Here is a 22710-nt window from a genome sequence, read left to right as displayed (position 1 = left end):
TAGAAAGTTTGATTTTAAATTCTATAAACTATACCCAGGAACTCACTTGTGTATGGTCACCCTGTGAAATTCATGTCTCCAAGAACAGATATATAACTGATAGATTTAGCTGTAGCTGAGCTGCCTCAATCTCCATTGCTTCATTCCCACTGCAGTGTAGTGGAGATGCACACTGAGCATGCTCCAGAGCACTGCGGCCAGTAGAGAGAGGGCAAGAGGGGGGGGAGATATTACTGTAGAGACCTGATTAAACAGAACGTGGAAATAGAGAGGGAGAGAGAGACTGGAAACTAGAAACAGTACAGAAAAAGAGGGTTAGAGAGGGAGAGAAACAAAGAAAGGGTTAGAGATGGAGATTTGGAGAGTAGGGGGGAGAATGTGAATGCGGAGAGGGAAGGAGAAAGAAATTGAAGGCAGATACCAAGGAAGAAATACAATAGCTTGGAGAACAACAAGACACACAAAGAAAATCAGAATCTGGGATAAGATTCATTCCATTAGACCTGTTCTTGTGTTAATTAGCTTCTGCTGAATAGCTATTCAGAGACAGATGGTCTATTTCAAGAAGCTGGGGTCTCTTGTGGATTTGCAGTTCTAATGCCGCTGTGAGAAGATTGTTACATAGTAACAGAGAGAAGGCATACGAGACTGATTCCAGAAAATAGGATCCTATCAGTACAACACTAACTGTTAGTAATCAGAGCAATCACAGGTCTGGACTGTATCCCTGGATTTTATACTTATACTTTTATTGACTTCCTCCTGCCTTGGTTTTGAAGATGTATGTATAAAAACAGGCCTAGTCTAGATTTCAGCTTGCCCCGGGTGATCCACAGGATTTTGTTCTTGTCTTTGCAACCTGTTTTCAGAGATGTATGCATTCTACTCACTGCTCGTCTACATTTTCTACACCCTCTTCAAGAGGGAGGGGCCTCGCGAGGATGAGACAGGGTCACAGCTGGAGGAGGGGGTCTCGGCTCAGGTAAGCGACTCAGTAAGTGTTTCTGTCAAAGTCAGAGAGGTGTAGGCCTGGCTAAATCACTATCACTTCAAGCTTCGATTCTCTAAAATACATGTAATGGAATGTTGTGCTTTAGCACTACTATTGTATTGTACACTTTTAGTGCAGAGACATGGATTAAACACATGAAAAACATGTTTTAGACACACATGCAAATTCCTTGATGCATTTCCTTAAATGAAGTGTGATTTAAAATTCTAATTTCCTGTTTTCAACTGGAGAATATACTTTATGTGTTTGAAGGGAAGGCATATCCTATTGAAAACACAGCTGAGTATTTCAGCTCTTATTACGGCACAGTGTTTCAGCAATAGAGATCGAAAAAGTTGTTTGTTCAAACTATCCCATAATAGAGAGAAACACTAAATATTAATAGTGAACATTCTGCATTTCTGAAGTTCCCTGTGGTTTACTTAGTACAGGATTTTTCGTAAAAATACATGATCATGATAGAGAAATAAAACCAATAAAACAAACTGTGCTAGTCAGGGGGAAACACACAGAAAAATAGAAATTATATAATGCCACTAAGTTCAGAGGTTTCCGGCCTGTGGCCAAAAAATAGGCTATTCTTTAAATCCTAAATCATTAATCTGATATGTCTAGCACAGTATGTTATGGTAACCTCCAAGCATTATGGATTGTCACAAGACAAGAAGACAACAGCATCCAAAGTATGTGCTGAGTTCACTGTCGGCAACCAGTTTTGTTAGAAACACCACATAACTGGACATCAAACCTCTCATGACACCTTAAAACATAACATGACCACATAATCAGAAGTGAACTGTAGTGTGGTCATATGAGTCCTGTATCCTAGATACAGCAGGTATTGCTATCTATATATTGACTGTGATGAGAGTCCCCACTTCAAATTCATAAACTGGAACAATGGCATGGATGAGAGTAATGGGTACTGACATTACCATGGCAATGAGACTACCCACATTAATTATAGATGCAGTGCTTCTCAAACCAGAAACTGTACACTAAGGTTATTGTCTGAAAGCATACTCAGCTCAGCAAAATATTCAACACTTGGTCCAGCGCTTCAGAAGTGTTCTGATGGTGGGTAGCTGTTAAACCGTTTCTTAGTCCAGACACGACAAAGGTCTGTTTCTAATAAAAACACCAATCTCCTTTTATTATATCCCACAGGGGCCTGGCAGTGTCTCCATAGAAACAATGAGCAGGAGAGGGAGAGATGGTCCACATCTGTCTGTGAGAGAGGGTGTATGTTCTGGGCTCAGAGACTCTGACAGTAAGTGCTGGAAAGGGAGGCTTGAACATTTATAGCTTTGTGTTTCTCTCATGAAGATCAGTGCTATGTTCTTCTGGTCCTCATCTACAGTGGTATATGAATTAATGGAACCAGTTCTCAGTATATGTTCCCTATTTTACTTTAATTTTATTACACTTAATATTGCACAGAATTACATGCTTCATTACAGTAAACCTGATTTTAAAGGTCACATATCATGCCAAAAATAATTAATGATTAGTTGTGACAATTTTTATTTTCATGCTTTTTTCACTTCCTAAAAGTCACTTTCCCAGCCCCTTCCCTAAATTCTCTGGCTGCAGAGACATCAATATTCAGAGAGGCGGGGCGCTAGTACAATAATTATGATACCCCAAGCTTTAAACAATGTTTTTTACTAATTTGAATAAAATCTGAACATAGCTGTTTTTACCATTGTTTATTGCTTTGTTGTATATTAATCAATTATTAATCAGCACACATAAGGTTAGATTGTACAGTCAAGTATCATTAGAACTTGAATTGCACAAATGTCCTTACAACACCATTTTTAAAAAGGTCCAGGCCTTTCTAACATCTTACACAATACTCCTTATAAACACAAATTCACTTATATATACACATTTAGTTTTAGTTTGTTGAAATATAATTTTGTATAACGTGCTTGGTTAATGTGGTATTGTACTCACCTATTTCAAAACCAATCTTCTGACATTTATTCAGAAACTGCACAGGAAGATAAAGTACAAAACTCTTTGCCATATAGTATAGCAGATAAGCTAAAAAAAAAAAAAATGAAGGTATTGTGCATTTTGTGGTGAAAGCATGACATTTTCCACAGTGTTTGTACACACCCTAAAGTTTATTTTCAGATGTGGAGTCTCAGAGAATAAATAAGCTTAGTATGAAATGTTTCTGTTATAATTGTTTTTTCATATTTAGTCTTATTTGCATTTTTATTGATGTCCCTGATTTTGTTAACTAAAATGTCCTCACCAACATTATGCACCACTTTGATATAATAGGTGTTGTTTAAATAATTTTTTTCTGATGGGAGTGAAAAGCTATCTTAACCTTGAGGAACAGCAGCATGTGCTGAGGTAAGACCATGTTCTACATAAAATCTCTGTTTAGAGACTTTTTAGATGTGTTTTCACCAACAAAAATAAAATTTCCTGTCTTGACACTGTTGTCAACGGCAAATGTTAAATGGTATTTAAATGTGTATTATTATTATTATTATTATTATTATTATTATTATTATTATTATTATTATTATATTATTATAATTAATAATAATAATAATAATAAATAAGAGATGACAAATCTCTGCTAATTGCTGGAGTTCCGCTGTTACTCGGTCCCCTGTGGCTACTGATGTGATTAATGCAGATTCGGGGGAAAAAGAAAAAAATAATGTGTTTTCAGACAGTTGGTGTGAAGTGTTTTTGCAGTGTACCACCATTAAGTTATTATATAACTCAATCTCGGCAAAGTAACAGAAAAACAAAAGTAAGGCTGTTGTTTTTACATTACGTACCCAATTGCATTGGTGCTTGCAAACGGCTGTCTTTGCAAGTTGCTATTTCATTGCGCCACAAACAAGTACTGTGAATTAAACAGTATGGTGCAGTTCTACAGTTCACATTGCAGAAAATGGCGAAAAATAACGGAATGGAAGGAAGGTGCTGGCAAAAAATTAAGATACATATATATTTATTTTGTTTCCTCTCCTGGAATAATCCATACATTAGGCATGTATAGCTCACCTTCAAACCGGGAGCACCGGCTCTGCCTTTATTATAAATGCTTTCCTGTTAAAAATATACTGACTGTACGCTTGTGTCTTATACAACAATAACTAAGTCTGCATTTTTATATTGGTCCACATGCGTATCTGCGACATACCAGTTATGTGAACCCCTGATTAAGAAAGGATAGAAAGCATTGGTAAGTCATATTCTCTGCAGAAAACATGATAAATACTCGTCACAGTAACTACAGCCTGTCATCTGCTTCTTCTTTGTGTCCTGATGTTGATGGAAACAAAGATGGTGATCCAGCAAATTATAAAATATACCCCATGTTTAAACAAGCATCTTTTGAAAAACAGGAAGTTGCCAGACATTTGATTCTCAGAGAATGTTTTCCTTTGGTGTTGGTTCCATCTCCTCTCCTATCACCATGGTAAAAAGCCACATCCTGCTAGACCCTACCACACTTACAACCAAGCACCCCAAGCCAACTGGCACTGCTATTTGGGAGCTCTGTGTGCTTGGTCAAAATGAGACTGGAGAAGCTTTGCAGTGTCCAGCTAAATCAACCAAGGCACCCATTGGCAGCAGCTACAAATCATTAGCAGGTCACCGCATTCAGTTTCAGGAATTTGGGCACATGCCAATGGACGTTGACACTGAAAGACTCAATGATGGGGATGGCATTGATGTCACAATGATTACACATCTAGCTGGCTGGCATGAAACATGCTGTTTGAAGGAAATCCAGAGATGAACGGAAGGCTGGTACTTCATCAGCTGTGCACACATGTTCAAGCCATGGCAACATTGACCTCACAGAGCCCATATGTTTCCTCTGTGATGAGCCAGCTGGCTCTGTAGGCCTCCATCAAGCTTCCACCTGTGACATTGATTTGAAGGTTTGGAGATTGTGCAATGGAACTACAAGTCACTGCTCTGCTGGCCAAGCTTGCACCTGGGGACATGATTGTTTTTGAGGGTAAGTACCACCACAAATGCCTTGTGAAACTCTACAATTGAGCAAGAGCAACTGACAGCACAGGTGCTGATGAGGATCCCGAAGCTCATCTCAACAGCATTGCATTTGTAGAGTTAGTGTCCTACGTGGAAGACTTCCACATGGAAGAATCAGTTTCCCCAGCCTTCCAGCTAGCTGATCTGGCAGACGTACAAGGTTCGTCTTGGACAGCTGGGTACTGTTGTTGAGGGCCAAAATCACGCTACGAGATGGAAAATCTGATTACTATCTGTGTTAACTGATTTAAGGGCAATTTCACATTTGATGATGACATTGGTGGTGCTCTTAGAAAGGCCTGTAACCATGATTGTGATACAATGCATTTGGCACAAGCAGCACAAATTGTGCACAGAGAAATCATCAATCAAACCTCTTCCTCCACTAGGTCAGTGGCTTCTCTGCCGCCAAAGTACACAAATGTGCCGCCATCTCCCTTGAAGACCAAACAGTTTACTGTACCGGCTGTCCATGGTGCTGAGTCCCCCCAACCTGCAGACTGTTACATAGGCTGCAGAGGCGGATCAATAGAGTCTGAGTGGCTCAATACAGTGATGGCAGCTCTCAAGAAGCAACAGTTAAACAGGGTGGATTGCGTAGCCTGGGCTGTGTACCATGCCGACATCCAGGAAACAGTGATCCCACCTACAGCAATCAATGCACTGTTGCTGGACAATGCACACTCAGTAGCCAGGATCAAACATTCCATGGCCATTGTCCAAGCAGCTGTTCAGCACCTCAACCCTGGTCAAGTCCCTATTCTTGCTGCTGACCAACTACTGTACAACCTTGCCAAGCAAATCCAGTGTACCTGACCAACCACCCTTGGAGAGGAGCACTTTGTGGTGATGTTCGGTGGGCTACTTTAACAGAGATGGCTGCAGTGGGTGACGTCAGACCAGAAACCAGGAACCAGGAAATAAACAACAGAGTGGTTGAGTTTGGTAAAACTGAGCAATCGGTTTCGCTCAGCTTTTAATAAAGAAACAGACAGAAAATAAAAAGAAGTAAAGACAAAACACACAGGACACGGCACTTTCGCCAAAATAAAGAGACAAACAAAAACAAACTACACAGACAAACAAGGTGAGCTGATATTTAACTATTATTATTATTATTATTATTATTATTATTATTATTATTATTATTATTATTATAACCTCTGTCTCCAATCCTGTTCTCCACTCACCGAACACACAACCCCGAGTGAGTAAAAACATGCTGCTTTTATGCAGCTGTACCGAGACTCGATTGCTAATCAGTCGTTCAATTGGAGTCTCGATACAACTGCACATGAATTAATAAAAGTGCAATTCCCTGTGCTCATATATTATTACATTTTACCTGCACATGAAGTGCTGTGCAATCCTTGTGCCTAAATACAAATATACATTTTAAACACTTGTGTTACACAGACCCATTTATATCCCGTGTACCAATGACTATACACCAACATTAACACACTACACATAACATACAACACAAATAAATAGCCCAGGGGAGGGGCACTTTGCCACAGCTACACATCACGATGGCCATCTTGAAGGTAAGACCCATGATTAATAAACACACCACATTAGGCAACATGATGAACCTGTTCCCCTATTCCAAGGAGGAAGCGGACACCCGCCTCCTCCTACATGTATCAGATGCTGTACAGAAAGGGTGCAGGAAAGCATATGTGCACACCATAAATACCAACGTGGTGGGAGTGGTGACCGCCACATTCAACAAGATCAAGCCTCATGAGCTGTGGGTGGTACTTGGTACTGGATCAAATTTCCGGTATATACAGTGGCTCTCAAAAGTATTCACCCCTCTTGGACTTTTCCACATTTTATTGTGTTACAACATGGAATCAAAATTAGGTGTTTTTGCCACTGATCAACACAAAAAGTCCATAATGTCAAAGTGAAAAATAAAATCTACAAATTGTTCTAAATGAATTACAAATACAAATCAGAAAATAATTGACTGCATAAGTATTCACCCCCTTGAGTCAATATTTGGTAGAGGCACCTTTGGCAGAAATTACAGCCATGAGTCTATTTGGATAAGTCTCTACCTGCTTTGCACATCTGGACACTACAATTTTTGCCCATTCTTCTTTGCAAAATTGCTCAAGCTCCATCCAGTTGGATGGGGACCTTTGGTGAACAGCAATTTTCAACTCTTTCCACATATTTTCAATTGAATTGAGGTCCGGGCTTTGACTGGGCCACTCCAGGACATTGACCTTTTTGTTTTTAAGCCACTCTAGTGTGGCTTTGGCTGTATGCTTGAGGTCATTGTCCTACTGAAAGATGAATCTTCTCCCAAGTCCCAGGTCTCTTGTAGACTTCAGCAGGTTTTCCTCCAGGATTTATTTGTACTTTGCTGCCTCCATTTTGCCTTCTATCTTCACGAGCTTTCCAGGCCCTGACACAGAGAAGCATCCCCATAGCATGATGCTGCCACCACCATGCTTCACGGTAGGGATGGTGTTCTCAGGATGATGTGCGGTGTTAGGCTTGCGCCAAACATAGCGCTTAGCGTTGAGGCCAAAACCATAGAATCTTCTTCCACTTGGTCTCAGAGTCTCCCACATGCCTTCTGGCAAACTCTAGCCAAGATTTGATGTGAGTTTTTTTCAACAATAGCTTTCTTTTTGCCACTCTCCCATAAACCAGTTTTGTGAAGCAACCAGGCTATTGTTGCCGTATGCACAGTGTCTCCCAGCTCAGCCGTGGAAGACTGTAACTCCTTTAGAGTTGCCATAGGCCTCTTTGTGGCCTCCCTGACTAGTGCCCTTCTCGTTCGGATACTCAGTTTTTGAGGACTGCCTGTTCTAGACAGATTCACAGTTCTTCAGATCTCTGCATCTAAGAAACATCTGTATGACATCTGATGTACATGTAGACACCAACTTTCTAATAAATTGGTTTATTATATTTGTGGCATTCATTGCAAGTTCTCAGTAGGACTGCACATTTGAGCCCCGAGTGAGGTCATTGACCTCTTACGGTCATCAGAGGTCAAACCTCCAGTGATTTCAAAATAGTGTTGAAAATAGTGTTGCAGGACACATAAATTCACATAACTACGTAACTTAGGGATGTATCATCATGTTACTATGACACATGGTGCTAAAATAGCAAATTATCATTACCGTATACCACTTTGGATATAAAACTGATAGCGAGTCCAGCTTGAGAACGTACAAAGCAATTAATCCTGCCTATGCTCCCCACTATATATGTACAATTCAAACAGAAAATAAAATAAACTTGCCCTTTGTTTATTAATGCACACATTATGTTCAGTGGATGGTGTATGTGCAGTGAATATAATGTATGATACCGAATGGAGTACTAGTAGTAACCAACAGTGGCATAGACTCCTAATATGAATGTTTTTGCTGGTCCTTAAAATGGGAGTTTACAGAAAATAAATATTAAAAGCACACACACTAATCAATTAATGCTAAATAGAAATGTTAAATAAAATACAGCTCGATAGAGATTTCAGTAGTTTATTTTTTCTTTTCTTTTGTAGATATCACTCAGAACACACAGGTTCGTTATATTGGGCAATTATACTGGGCAAAGACAAGCAGTAACAGCCAAGAGATAAAAGCATAACAATTTATTTATAAAACAGGGCTTCTTTTAAAAGATCACATACATGATTAAATGACAGAGCTCACAATTGCAGGTAAGTAACATGAGTAGATTACAATTAAATTCAATTAAATAATCAAAGATCAGATTTCAATACAAGTAAATTACAATCAGCATCAATGAAGCAATCAGAAATGGAATTCAGTGCAGGTACAATTAGCATTAATGAAGTAATTAAAGATTGGATTTCATACAGGTAATTGTACAATTAAAAACAGGCAACTCATAGAACCAGGACAATAGTGGTAAAACAAGTAATTACTACACTACAAACAATTAAATATTATACTACAGCCAAATAATTAGTACACTCCAAACTAAGTGAATATCACACTACAAATGTACAAAATAATAATAATCCAAACAAAGACTCCAAACATTTCACCAAAACTCAAGAGAAACAAAAAAAAAAACATAATACAGTCAATAACCTTGTTACTCTCATTCATCTTAACACTGGGTAATATAATAAGCACTGCATTACTCGAGTTCACTCTAACCCAATATTACACAAATCAATCCCCTAGTAATCTCAACTAAAGAAACGTCCATGTGTTTGTTCCTACGGGCAGAGTTCAAGGCTCCGGGAATACAGACACACACAATTTAAACAGAACGTTTATAAGCTCATAGAGAGTGCCAGATACCACATTAGCTCAAACGTTTCACACAGCATGTACGGGTTGATTACAACCACACACTGCTTAACAGCCATATACAATGCTTTAACTGCACAAAACAGTTTAGGCCAAAAGAAAGCTCAAAACAATTATACTACCTCCGTCAATGGGGCATCCTCGCAAAACAAACGTGTAGAGCTGACATTTCCTGCAGCCTTGCATATCTGTCTATCTCAGTCTGCTCTGACATTTTTGCTCTTTGTCTCAGTTCCTATTTTAAAACCCAGTTAATTACCGCACACGTCCCCCTTTCCTTACATTCCGCATTTGTGTAAAATGATGCTTACTTATAGCAGGCATTTACACTTTACTCTGTGACTAAAAGAATATCTTGTTTTTGCATGAAAGCATCTGTTGCACCAGTATTTATCTGTACTGATGATAAATAAATCCTTTGCAGACTCCCTACAAGTTTATTTCTATTACCATACTGGATTTTTCTCTTATTTTGTGTTCTGTAATGGTAGCTTAATAAATTAGTAGTCCTACCTAAACTACATTTCAATTTATTATTTGTCACCACAAAGGAGCAAGAAAGAGCCAGAGATAAAACCTGTATGACTTTCTGTCCCTGAGATCTGTGCACATGCTTACAAAAGCAGCCTAAAATACAATCATAGTGCACATTACAAAGTCACACAATGCCATGATTGCCATGAGATACTGCAGGTTTTAATTAGTTTTAGAAACATGATAAATTTACAAAGGCAAATCATTCTTTTCTCTGGGGTGCTATATACTGGGGTCGGGATACTTGTATCAATTTATTTTAAAATGAATTACGTTTAGCCCTTAAACACTAAAAGTCATATACCACTGACCAGGGCTAGCTCAAGGATTTTTGATGCCCTAGGCAAATGAAATTTTGCTGCTCTCCCTTTTCACTCTTTTTTAAAATTATATAAATACAGTACTGTGAAAAAGTATTTGCCTCCTGTCTTATTTCCTGCATTTTTGCTCATTTTGAACATTGAATTTGGTCAGATCTTTTTGTGGGTTGTAGTAGTATATAGAGAGAGTCTGAGAGAAAAAAATGACACCAAAGTTTGGTGCTTCTTTCATTTGTTTGGTGTGCAAGGCAATCAAACATGCAATCTTCAGGTGTGAAAAAGTTATTGCCCCCCTAGTTAACTCAACTCAATTAAATGGATAAATAGGGTCAGCTGTTTGAATACTTTGGTTAACAATCAGGCCTGTTTTGGGCCAGCCCTGCCCAATATAAATCTGACTAACTTTGGCCCTTACCATCAGAGTGAAGTTATCAGCACACAGGTTCTAGAGACACATCATGCCACGATTAAAAGAAATTCCTGAAGACCTCCGGAAAAAAGGTTCTTGATGCCTACCAGTCTGGAAAGGGTTACAGAGGCATTTCTAAGGCTCTGGAGCTCCACCAAACCACAGTCAGAGCCATATTGTCCAAATGGAGAAAGTAGTGAATTTTCCCAGGAGTGGCTGTCCTGCCAAAATCTCTCCAAGAGCAAGGTGTAAAATCATCCAGGAAGTCACAAAGAACCCTAGAACAACATCCAGAGATCTGCAGGCCTCTCTCGCCTCTGCTAAGGTTAGTGTTCATGACTCCACCATCAGAAAGACACTGGGCAAAAATGGGATTCATGGCAGAGTAGCAAGGCGGAAACCACTGCTCACTAAGAAGAACATGAATGCTTGTCTCAAGTTTGCCAAAAAGCACCTGGATGATCCTCAAGAGTTCTGTAACAGTGTTCTATGGACAGATGAGTCAGAAGTGGAACTTTTTGGCCAACATGGGCTCTGTTATATCTGGCGAAAACCAAACACTGCAATTCACAGTAAGAACAACGGTCAAGCATGGTGGTGGTAGTGTCATGATTTGGGGATGTTTTGCTGCATCAGGACCTGAATGACTTGCCATCATTGAAGGAAGGAGGATGAGAGGTCATCCGTCCGTGAGCTGAAGCTGAATTGCAGCTGGGTCAAGCAAGACAATGATCCAAAACACACAAGCAAGTCTACATCAGAATGGTTGAAGAACAAGAAATTTAAAATGTTGGAATGGCCTAGTCAAAGTCCAGACTTAAACTCCATTGAGATGTTGTGGCAGGACCTGAAACGAGCAGTTTATGCTTAAAAACCCACTGTCACTGAGTTGAAGCAGTTCTCCATGAAGGAGTGGGACAAAATTCCTCCACGGCACTGTGAGAGACGGATCAATAACTACAGGAAGCGTAAAGGTGGCATAACCAGTTATTGAGTCTAAGGGGGCGATTACTTTTTCACACGGGTGCATTGTGTGTTGCATAACTTTCTTTAATAAATAAATGAAATAAGTATCAAAGTTTTGTGTTATTTGATCTCTCAGGGTCCCCTTTATCTAATATTAGATTTTGGTTGAAGATCAGATAACATGTCAAAAATAGAGTGTCAAAAATATACAAAAATGCAGAAAATCAGACAGGGTGCAAATACTTTTCCCGGTACTGTGTATTTTAATGAACCGCTGAGTTGGAAGTGAAACAAGACTCGGGGAGACCAGATGGGATTCCAAATTTGCTGCTTTTAATTACTGCACTAAATAAAATAAAATAACAGCGAATCCCTGTTTGGGCCAGGGTTCACGCCAAATCAAAAATTGAAAATAAGTTCCTTGCTCTCTCTGCTCTTCCTCACTTTCTTTCCTCCAACACTCTCACTTGCTCTCATTCTCATTCTCATTCTCTGTTCTTCTAATTCTAACACACGCACTAACGGTGTGCCCCATACCCTTACGATACACTTTACACTAAACGAGACACAACAAACAAGACACACAAGACAAACACAATGTCCAGGACGATGCCATCACCAGGGTCGTTACTATATATATTAGAGCGATCTCGGTTCCCGCAGACAGGGGCATCACACAGGGCGAGGCAATCCACACAGAAGTGTAGGGCGGCCGTGAACCCGGGACCTCTCTCACTAAAGCATAGCGCTGATACCGCTGTACAAAAGACCCAGCTCCTTTGCAAGGAGCATATATCGGGCTTATGTGTTTGTATGAGATTACGTCACCTACAAGCCCTGCTGCTGCATTCCCCTGTGCACACTACTATCTATCTATCTATCTATCTATCTATCTATCTATCTATCTATATATATATATATATATATATATATATATAATATATAATTATTAGTTTGTATAGTTCAGGTGGCGTGCAGCCGGGGGGCTTCCAATTTCCTGTCAATTAGTACCTATTCTCTATTTATGCCCTGATCACTTGCAAAGGTGCTGTCTAGTGTTTCGTTTTCCTCCTCCCCTCCTCCACCTTCTCATACATGCCTTCGCATCGGTCGTCTCTCACTTCCCCGACCTCAGGGCTAGGCATCAGTCTCCCTTTATCTTCAGGGGGGTTCTCACTATACGAGTCAGAGCGGACCCCCAGCCACACTTTGTCCTTTCACAGCTCCTGCACTATCTTACCTCACTCGAGGCTCTGTTCTAGACTATGCCTCAATTTGGGACGTGGATACTCCTGTTTTGAAGGCAAAGGGTGGTCACACCAAATAATGATTTGATGTAGATTTTTCTTCTGTTCACTCACTTTGCATTTTGTTTATTGATAAATATAAACTATTAACTTGTCTATTTTTGAAAGCATTCTTACTTTACAGCATTTTTTCACACCTGCCTAAAACATTTGCACAGTACTGTATATATATATATATATATATATATATATATATATATATATATATATATATATATATATATATATATATACAATGCCTTGCAAAAGTATTCAGACCCCTGACCAATTCTCTCATATTACTGAATTACAAATGGTACATTGAAATTTCGTTCTGTTGGATATTTTATTTTAAAACACTTAAACTCAAAATCAATTATTGTATGGTGACATTGGTTTTATGTTATGAAATATTTTTAAGAAAAATAAAAAAAACTGAAATAGCTTGCTTGTATAAGTATTCAACCCCCACACATTAATATTTGGTAGAGCCACCTTTCGCTGCAATAACAGCTTTAAGTCTTTTGGGGTAAGTATGTACCAGCTTTACACACAGTGTCTGAGTGATTTTGGCCCATTCTTCTTGGCAGATTTGCTCCAGGTTGTTCAGGTTGGTTGGACGACGCTTGTGGACCGCAATTTTCAAATAGTGCCACAGATTCTCAATGGGATTGAGATCAGGACTTTGACTGGGCCACTGTAGGACATTCACCTTTTTGTTCTTGAGCCACTCCAGTGTTGCTTTGGGATCATTGTCCTGCTGAAAGGTGAATTTCCTCCCAAGCTTCAGTTTTTTAGCGGACTGAAGCAGATTCTCTTGCAGTATTTTCCTGTATTTTGCTCCATCCATTCTTCCTTCAATTGTAACAAGATGCCCAGTCCCTGCTGATGAGAAGCATCCCCACAGCATGATGCTGCCACCACCATACTTCACTGTAGGGATGGTGTGTCTTGAGGCATGGGCAGTGTTAGGTTTGCGCCACACATAGCACTTTGAGTTTTGGCCAAAAAGCTCTATCTTGGTCTCATCTGACCACAAAACCTTTTCCTACATCACAGCTGGGTTACTCTCATGCTTTCTGGCAAACTCCAGACGTGCTTTCAGATGGTACTTTTTGAGTAACGGCTTCTTTCTTGCCACCCTCCCATACAGGCCAGTGTTATGCAGAGCTCTTGATATGGTTGACTGGTGCACCATTACTCCACTCCCAGCCACTGAACTCTGTAGCTCCTTCAAAGTGATTGTTGGCCTCTCTGTGGCTCCTCTCACAAGTCTCCTTCTTGTTTGAGCGCTGAGTTTTGAGGGACGGCCTTTTCTTGGCAGTGCCTGGGTGGTGTGATGCAGCTTCCACTTCCTGATTATTGATCCAACTGTGCTCACTGGGATATCCAAACATATAAGAACATAAGAACATAAGAAAGTTTACAAACGAGAGGAGGCCATTCGGCCCATCTTGCTCGTTTGGTTGTTAGTAGCTTATTGATCCCAAAATCTCATCAAGCAGCTTCTTGAAGGATCCCAGGGTGTCAGCTTCAACAACATTACTGGGGAGTTGATTCCAGACCCTCACAATTCTCTGTGTAAAAAAAGTGTCTCCTATTTTCTGTTCTTAATTTCTAAACTAAACCCATTTGTGACCCCTGGTCCTTGTTTCTTTTTTCAGGCTGAAAAAGTCCCTTGGGTCGACACTGTCAATACCTTTTAGAATTTTGAATGCTTGAATTAGGTCGCCACGTAGTCTTCTTTGTTCAAGACTGAACAGATTCAATTCTTTTAGCCTGTCTGCATATGACATGCCTTTTAAGCCCGGAATAATTCTGGTCGCTCTTCTTTGCACTCTTTCTAGAGCAGCAATATCTTTTTTATAGCGAGGTGACCAGAACTGCACACAATATTCAAGATGAGGTCTTACAAGTGCATTGTACAGTTTTAACATTACTTCCCTTGATTTAAATTCAACACTTTTCACAATGTATCCGAGCATCTTGTTAGCCTTTTTTATAGCTTCCCCACATTGTCTAGATGAAGACATTTCTGAGTCAACAAAAACTCCTAGGTCTTTTTCATAGATTCCTTCTCCAATTTCAATATCTCCCATATGATATTTATAATGTACATTTTTATTTCCTGCGTGCAGTACCTTACACTTTTCTCTATTAAATGTCATTTGCCATGTGTCTGCCCAGTTCTGAATCTTGTCTAGATCATTTTGAATGACCTTTGCTGCTGCAACAGTGTTTGCCACTCCTCCTACTTTTGTGTCGTCTGCAAATTTAACAAGTTTGCTTACTATACCAGAATCTAAATCATTAATGTAGATTAGGAATAGCAGAGGACCTAATACTGATCCCTGTGGTACACCGCTGGTTACCACACTCCATTCTGAGGTTTTTCCTCTAATCAGTACTTTCTGTTTTCTACATGTTAACCACTCCCTAATCCATGTACATGTGTTTCCTTGAATCCCTACTGCGTTCAGTTTGAGAATTAATCTTTTGTGCGGGACTTTGTCAAAAGCTTTCTGGAAATCTAAATAAACCATGTCATATGCTTTGCAATTATCCATTATCGATGTTGCATCCTCAAAAAAATCAAGCAAGTTAGTTAGACACGATCTCCCTTTCCTAAAACCATGTTGACTGTCTCCCAGGACCCTGTTACCATATAGGTAATTTTCCATTTTGGATCTTATTATAGTTTCCATAAGTTTGCATATAATAGAAGTCAGGCTTACTGGTCTGTAGTTACCTGGTTCAGTTTTGTTTCCCTTTTTGTGGATCGGTATTACGTTTGCAATTTTCCAGTCTGTCGGTACCACCCCTGTGTCAAGAGACTGCTGCATGATCTTGGTTAGCGGTTTGTAAATTACTTCTTTCATTTCTTTGAGTACTACTGGGAGGATCTCATCCGGCCCAGGGGATTTGTTTATTTTAAGAGCTCCTAGTCCCTTTAACACTTCTGCCTCAGTTATGCTAAAGTTATTTAAAACTGGATAGGAACTGGATGACATGTGGGGCATGTTGTCAGTATCTTCCTTTGTAAAAACTTGTGAAAAGTAATCATTTAAAATATTTGCTATTTTTTTTTCTTCATCTACGATTTTGCCATTTGTATCTCTTAAACATTTAATCTCCTCTTTGAATGTTCTCTTGCTGTTGTAATATTGGAAAAACATTTTGGAATTGGTTTTAGCTCCCTTAGCAATGTTCATTTCTATTTCTCTCTTGGCCTTTCTAACTTCCTTTTTGACTTGCGTTTGCAGTTCCGTGTACTCTTTCTGCGTACTTTCTTTTCGGTCCTTTTTTAATGCTCTGTAAAGTGCCTTTTTTCGCTGAATATTTTTTTTAATTGATCTATTAAACCATTTTGGCAATTTAGTTTTACATTTAGATTTGTCTACTTTAGGGATGTAATTGTTTTGCGCCTCTAGTACTACATTTTTGAAGAACAACCATCCTTCTTCTGTGGGTGTTTTCTCTATTTTACTCCAATCTACTTCTGTTAGTCTCTGTTTCATGCCTTCATAGTTTGCTTTTCTAAAATTGTAAACCTTAACTTTAGTCTTTACTTTTGGGGATTTAAAAAACACTTCAAATGAGACCATGTTATGGTCTGAGTTTGCCAGTGGTTCTCTGACCTCTGTTTTAGTTATTCTATCTTCGTTATTTGAAAAGACTAAATCAAGGCATGCCTCCCCTCTAGTGGGTGCCTTGACAAATTGTGTTAGGAAGCAGTCATTTGTCATTTCCACCATTTCTATTTCATCCTTCGCGCTACCCACCAGGTTTTCCCATTTTATTTGGGGGAAGTTGAAATCCCCCATTAGTATGGCTTCTCCTTTGCTACACACATTTCTAATGTCATTGTATAACAGATTATTGTGCTCACCGTCTGAATCTGGCGGTCTATAGCATGCTCCTATTATTATGCCTTTTGAATTTTTGTCCGTTATTCTGACCCATATTGATTCGGTTTTATTTTCTTTGTCCAGGTTTAACACCTGGGCTTCAAGACTGTTTCTTATGTATAGCGCTACCCCTCCTCCTCTTCTGTCCTGCCTGTCTTTCCTATACAGTGTATACCCACAAATATTATATTCGTCCCCATCACTCTCAGATAACCACGTTTCTGTAACACCTATCACATCATAGTTACCTGTTAGTGCAGTAGCTTCAAGTTCTAGAATTTTGTTTCTGATACTTCTAGCATTTAGATAAATACATTTAATGGTTGTCTTACCTGAGTTGTTGTTCTTGTTTTGATGCGGTCTCCCTTCTGTTTTTTTGTTGATTTCTCCCCCCTTCCTTTCTAGTTTAAAAAATCACTTGGATATTATTTTGAACCCTTTCCCTAATATATGCATTTGTATTACTTTATCTCTAACTTCTGTAGAATGCTCTTTGGTCTTCATTTTCCTTCAGATTCACAGCCTTACCAATGATCCTTCAACAGTGGGGTTTTTATCCAGAAAATGTGACAGCAACTTTAATGGTTCACAGGTGGAGGCCAATGGTAAGGTAATTGTGTCCTCGTTAGGGCAATTTCTTTCATCGGTGCAAACTGGGAGCTTCCACAGCACAGGGGTTAAATACTTATGCAAGCAAGATATTTCAGTTTTTTATTTTTCTTAAAATTATTTCCCAACATAAAACCAATGTCACCTTACAATAATTGATTCTGAGTTTCAGTGTTTAAAAATAAAATATCAAACAGAACGAAATTTCAATGTACCATTTGCAATTCAGTAATATGAGTAAATTGGTCAGGGGTCTGCATACTTTAGCAAGGCACTGTATATATATATAAATAACTGTCAGCTCGACAATGAAAATATGTTTCATCAACCCCATTTGAATATGCAAGAAACTTCAATGCGTCCTTTGCTTAGCAACGGGGCTCAACAACCACGAGCCTGTTCCCAGGTGAGACCAGATTTCACATGACAGAGCACCAGCATGATCACCCCGCCCGCCAGCTTTCCCGTACTTCCAGATTTAGGACTACACCGCTGCTCATGAAATGGTTCTGTAACGTCAGCAATAAGTTTTGCAGTACCAAAAGAGTGATCTACAGTAAGACGTTGAACATTTTACAACTAAATAAATGTGAACTATAAAATGTAATTATATACTGTTTTTGCCACCCCTTCAATTTGCTGCCTTAGGCGGACGTCTGTTCGGCCTATATGGTTATGCCGGCCCTGCCACCGACGTCAGAGTTGTTCATCAGATAAGTTGCAGAATAGTTTCCTTTCTGTAAATTCCCGCTCCCAGGCACTAAAAAACAGCCTGAGTTAAATTGACTGCACAGATGACTTGTGTGACGTGCTCGTGTCACCACTTACCTTCTTCCAGAATCACAATGCTGAATTTGAAGTGCATTTTTACCATTAAAATGCATGCTGTTAATAGTGATACACAAAAAAATACACATGGACTCATAAAGCAAGGTTAACATTGTTTTCCTGATGTGTGAAAAGTCTCATGAAAGTTGTCTTTTCATGATGATTAATTTAATTTTAAACTGCATTTTTAAACTGTACTTACTCTTTACAAAAATAACCCCACCATGAATGGATCGTAGCAGATGATTCTTTAGGAAAATGTGTTCTTGTGAAGAGTATTATATGACTATTATATTGACTGCAGAAGAATATGAAGTGTGGGTTTGTTGATTTACTACACGTGTGTCAATAGTGTCCGCGCATTTTCTCTCTGAAGTGAATGCTATATAACAGAACGAGACCTAATGCGATCAATTCAATATACAATAGACATGGACTTTACAGAATTATTTTTAAATTAAATGAACTCTCATTATTGCCCTCTGTAAATGAACCTTAATGGTTATGTCAAAAAGTGACTGCTGTACACTGTTAAAAAAAAATAATAATGTTAGTAGTGTTTGTGAAAAGAGTGCAATAGTTTGCATAGCAAGATATACAGTGATAAGATTACAACATTGTAAAGTAAACTTTTTTTGAAGATTGCAGTTGCTGACAAAATGGCAGTTTCATGCAACTCTTTTGACATACTAACTTACTGTAACTTGCAATTTAATCTTGTATTTGAAAAGTTTTTTTTGTTTTTTTAAATGAAACATTGCAGTTGGATGTCTACTGTGATTTATTCCTCTTCTCTGGTGGTTTCTGCAGGCAGCAGCTCTGACAGTGAAGGACTGAGTCTTAGTGAGGAAGATGATGATGGTGGTGATGAACACTTGCTTGGAGATGCTACCTCCCCCCTTGCTGAGTTCCTGTCCTTCAAACAGGAAGCTGTTGGGGGAAGGCACAAGGAGGCTCTCAGTGGAAAGGTACAAAAAGTACCTAATTCTGGTGTTAACCAGAAAGCATAGGTTGTACAGAGTCTCAGATATGCAGTGTACGTGATTTTCATTACATGAGGGTAGCTGTTATTTACTTCATGCTAATGTTGAACTTGGCTTTTGCCAAGATAAAATGAGATATTAGGGGTAGGGACCAACCAAGATGTAGCTTCAGTAAAATATGAGCCTTCAGTGCTTTTCCTCCACCAGGTAATGTGGATTTTCTATTAGTCCAGTTTCGATGGCTGAAGTATAATGCTGGCTCCAGGGATCAGCCTAGTTGTGGCCTCCCTGCCTCATTAGCACACATGATGATGTGATCCTAATCTGATACTCTCATCTTAAAATTTTAGAATGTAAAACTTTGAAAGTGAGGAGCAGTGAAAGTGGATTTTAAAAATACGTATTTATCTGTGCTCTTGTGCAGGCCATGGACTCGCCTCTCCTGTCTGTCATGTCACACCTGCTCACATTCCTGGAGCGTTACTTTCACATGCAGCGTCTTCAGCAGCGAGCCCAGGAGTACCGCAGCCAGCTGCGCGTGCTCGAGACGCAGCGCAGGAAACGCATCAAAGAGCTGCGAGCCGCATACCGCCAGAAACTGAGAGACAAAACGAGTGTGATTGACAACTTAGAGGGGGTCATCAGTGAGCAGCAGAGCCTGTTGGAGCAGATTCAGACCGGCGGTGAGGATACAGTATTACTGTTTTTGTCATTGTCATTTATATTATCGTGATCTGTGAATTACAGCCTCATGGAGAACATTTTGGCAGACAGAGAGTGAGAAGCTTTAATTATTTAGTCAGCTACTCAATGTGTTCCCAAGTGTGGTCTCACAAGCTCATGCATGCATATGTGTGCATGTAGCAATATATAATATACTATATATCAGTGATCATATTTTTCAGCTGCAGGACCCAGCTCTGTTTTACCTGTCTTCCATTGAATATGTGTCTGTGTGTTGGACAGGTGGCAGCCTGTACCCCCTGTACCCTGTGCCTGTCTTGTCCCCCCTCAGCCCCCATGCTAAGGGGGGGATTCACCAACTGGTGGAGTCCATCTCCTCTCTGCAGGGGGAGAGGAACACGCTGCTGGATGAGCTGGCGTCACTCAGGCAGGAGGTGGAGCAGCGGGGCTCAGAGAAGGAGAAGCTTGCTTCTGACTTCCAACAGCAGGTGGGTAACCTCATAAAGTGACCCTGACACACATTGCAAATATTTAAATGTAGGGAAGCAAGAGGAAAAGCCTTCCAGCCATTCATTTGCATACAGCATGATTTGTTAACCACAACAGGGTACGATTTCGAATTAAAGGAACAGAAACTGTTCTAGACTGTTGTTTTAAAAGCCATCTAAAATGTCCATTGATCGTGAGGTATTATACTACAGAGCCTTAAAAAATTATGTTTAGAGTATAGTGTGCACTCACAGTCCCCGGTAAATGTGATTAAAGTACTGTACACTCAGGACTCAACCTTCAAAGGCAAGTATACTCAACCCTCACAAGCACCTGAAACTAGAGGACGCATGAATACTAAGCACTCGCAGTTCAAAGAAGACTTGTGGTTTTGAGATACTTCAGCTGCTGTAAAGCGGCTAAGGGATTTGCACTGTTGTGTAATTTTTGTAAATCAAGTTCATGAATGCTGGGTTTGAAACAGGAACTCACTGTACCCCATGATTCATTTCTCTTAAGTTATACTGCATAGAGGTGTGTAGAAAATGTGTCTGGCTCACTATAAAGATCTGAAGTGCATTTACAAATTTTAAATCCCAGTTAAAAAAAACACTGTAGTTGACAACAGAAGGCACTGTGCACTATGCTGGAGGAATTTATATTAAGTAAAAGTCAGTGCTTCCTTCAACAAACAATTTGTAGAACAATTGTGAGATCTGTAATGAAAGCCCATCTGTGATTTTTGCATTGGTTTTAGATTCAAGATCTGAAGCAGAGTATTGAGGAGCGAGAAGATGCGTTGACTCGGCTTAGAACAGAGACGGTGAGTCAAATCTTTCTTGTTATATAGTTGTGTACATCATGTTGCTCAACTTTTTATCTAACCTGGCTCTGTATTTACACATTAAAGAATGAGATTGGAGTGGAGAGAACTAAGACCTTATTTTATTTGTTGAACTCTTGTCCGTGTGATCACCTACTTGTCTTCCTGACCATTGTCTGCTTTGTCACAAAATTCACATAATTAAGCTTCCTGTGGTACATATACAAAAGTAATATGGAGACTTAAAACAAAAGTGCTCCTGCCAGACTGTGAACTTGTGTGTTGCAATGCGTAGTGAAAGAGTGATGCAGGGGCTCCAAACAAGGACAAAAACAGAGTTCACGGTTCGAGTTTTTTCTTTTAATTTTCTCGACTGTCTCCTTGACCAGGTTTAAATGATAAAGCTGGCTCTACCCAACAATGGGTATCGCCAGCGCCAAAACAAGGGGTTGCAGTCCCGAAATAATAATTACAAAGATGCAGACACGACACAAAGACACGTCTCCGGACAGTGCGTGCTCTTAGTGCAGGTGCGGTGCTGGAACAGTGATGCTGGTCCAGTGCAGGTGCGGTGCTGGAACAGTGATGCTGGTTCAGTGCAGGTGTGGTGCTGGAATAAATTGTCTTGCCATTTGCTTAAGGTTGCTCTATTCCTTCTTTCTAGTGCCCTCACAGGTCAGGAAGGAGATCTAACACCAAGCGTTATTCGATCTCTGTCACAGGGACAAAGTGGGTGCATAATGGATATGGAGCACCTTTATCTCTGTAAATGTTTATGTCTGTTTTTTTTAGGGAGTGACAGACTCTGAAAAGAGGATCCTCCACCTGACAGCGGAGAATGAGAGTCTGAAGCAAGGCCTGAGTGTCACCCAGAGACTCTTGCAGCAGCTATCTAGCATCCCTTCACAGTCCAACACAGCACTCATCAAGGTGAGGGCTTCATATCATACCAAGCTAATAAATGCACTGACCAGCACAACCCTCATCAAGAAGAGGGCTTCATATGATACTGATCTGAAAACTGCACTGTCCAGTACTGCCATCATCAAGGTGAGGGGTTCATATCATACTAATAGCTGCACAGTCCTGAAATATCCTATTAGTACAGTACTGCCTTCATCAAAGAGAGTTCTTAATGTCATACTGTGGCAAAGTGGTTTGTAGTGCTCCGGTGTATAGGTGAGTTGAGGTGCTCCAACAAAGGACAAACACGAAGTCTACCGGTCAGGTTTCTTTTAATGCCCCTTTTAATCCGGGTTTCAAATAATAAAGCTGGCTCTACCCAGCAATGGGTATTGCCAGTGAAAACTGGACCCAAAATAATAAAGCTGGTTCTACCCAGCAATGGGTATTACCAGCTACAACACAAAGGGGTTGCAGTCCCGAAACAATAAACACAAAAACACGTCTCCAAACTGGGTGCTCTGGTGCAGGTGCGGTGCTCTGAGTGCTGGTGCTCGTGCGCGTTCAGGTCCGGGCTTCTTGCTGCAGCTCCAGCTTCG

At 39.9% G+C, this 22710-nt stretch overlaps 1 protein-coding gene across 1 annotated transcript in view; it reads left to right on the top strand.

Annotated features, from left to right (window-relative positions):
- Positions 1 to 282: 282 nt before the first annotated feature.
- The window catches only part of si:ch211-257p13.3 (kinesin-like protein KIFC3), a 40931-nt gene continuing 18503 nt past the window's right edge, over positions 283 to 22710 (top strand). Inside the window, exons 1-7 of the mRNA XM_041248109.1 lie at positions 283 to 982; positions 2180 to 2282; positions 19040 to 19197; positions 19637 to 19895; positions 20179 to 20384; positions 21143 to 21208; positions 22001 to 22138. Coding sequence (XP_041104043.1) covers positions 872 to 982; positions 2180 to 2282; positions 19040 to 19197; positions 19637 to 19895; positions 20179 to 20384; positions 21143 to 21208; positions 22001 to 22138 — 1041 coding nt within the window. The 5' untranslated portion in view covers positions 283 to 871. The remainder of the gene's footprint in view (positions 983 to 2179; positions 2283 to 19039; positions 19198 to 19636; positions 19896 to 20178; positions 20385 to 21142; positions 21209 to 22000; positions 22139 to 22710) is intronic.

Source organism: Polyodon spathula, chromosome 4 (genome assembly GCF_017654505.1).
Source record: "Polyodon spathula isolate WHYD16114869_AA chromosome 4, ASM1765450v1, whole genome shotgun sequence".
NCBI classification, from domain to species: Eukaryota; Metazoa; Chordata; class Actinopteri; order Acipenseriformes; family Polyodontidae; genus Polyodon; species Polyodon spathula.
The sequence above is the reverse complement of the archived record's forward strand: the minus strand, read 5'-3'. Positions and strand labels throughout refer to the sequence as shown.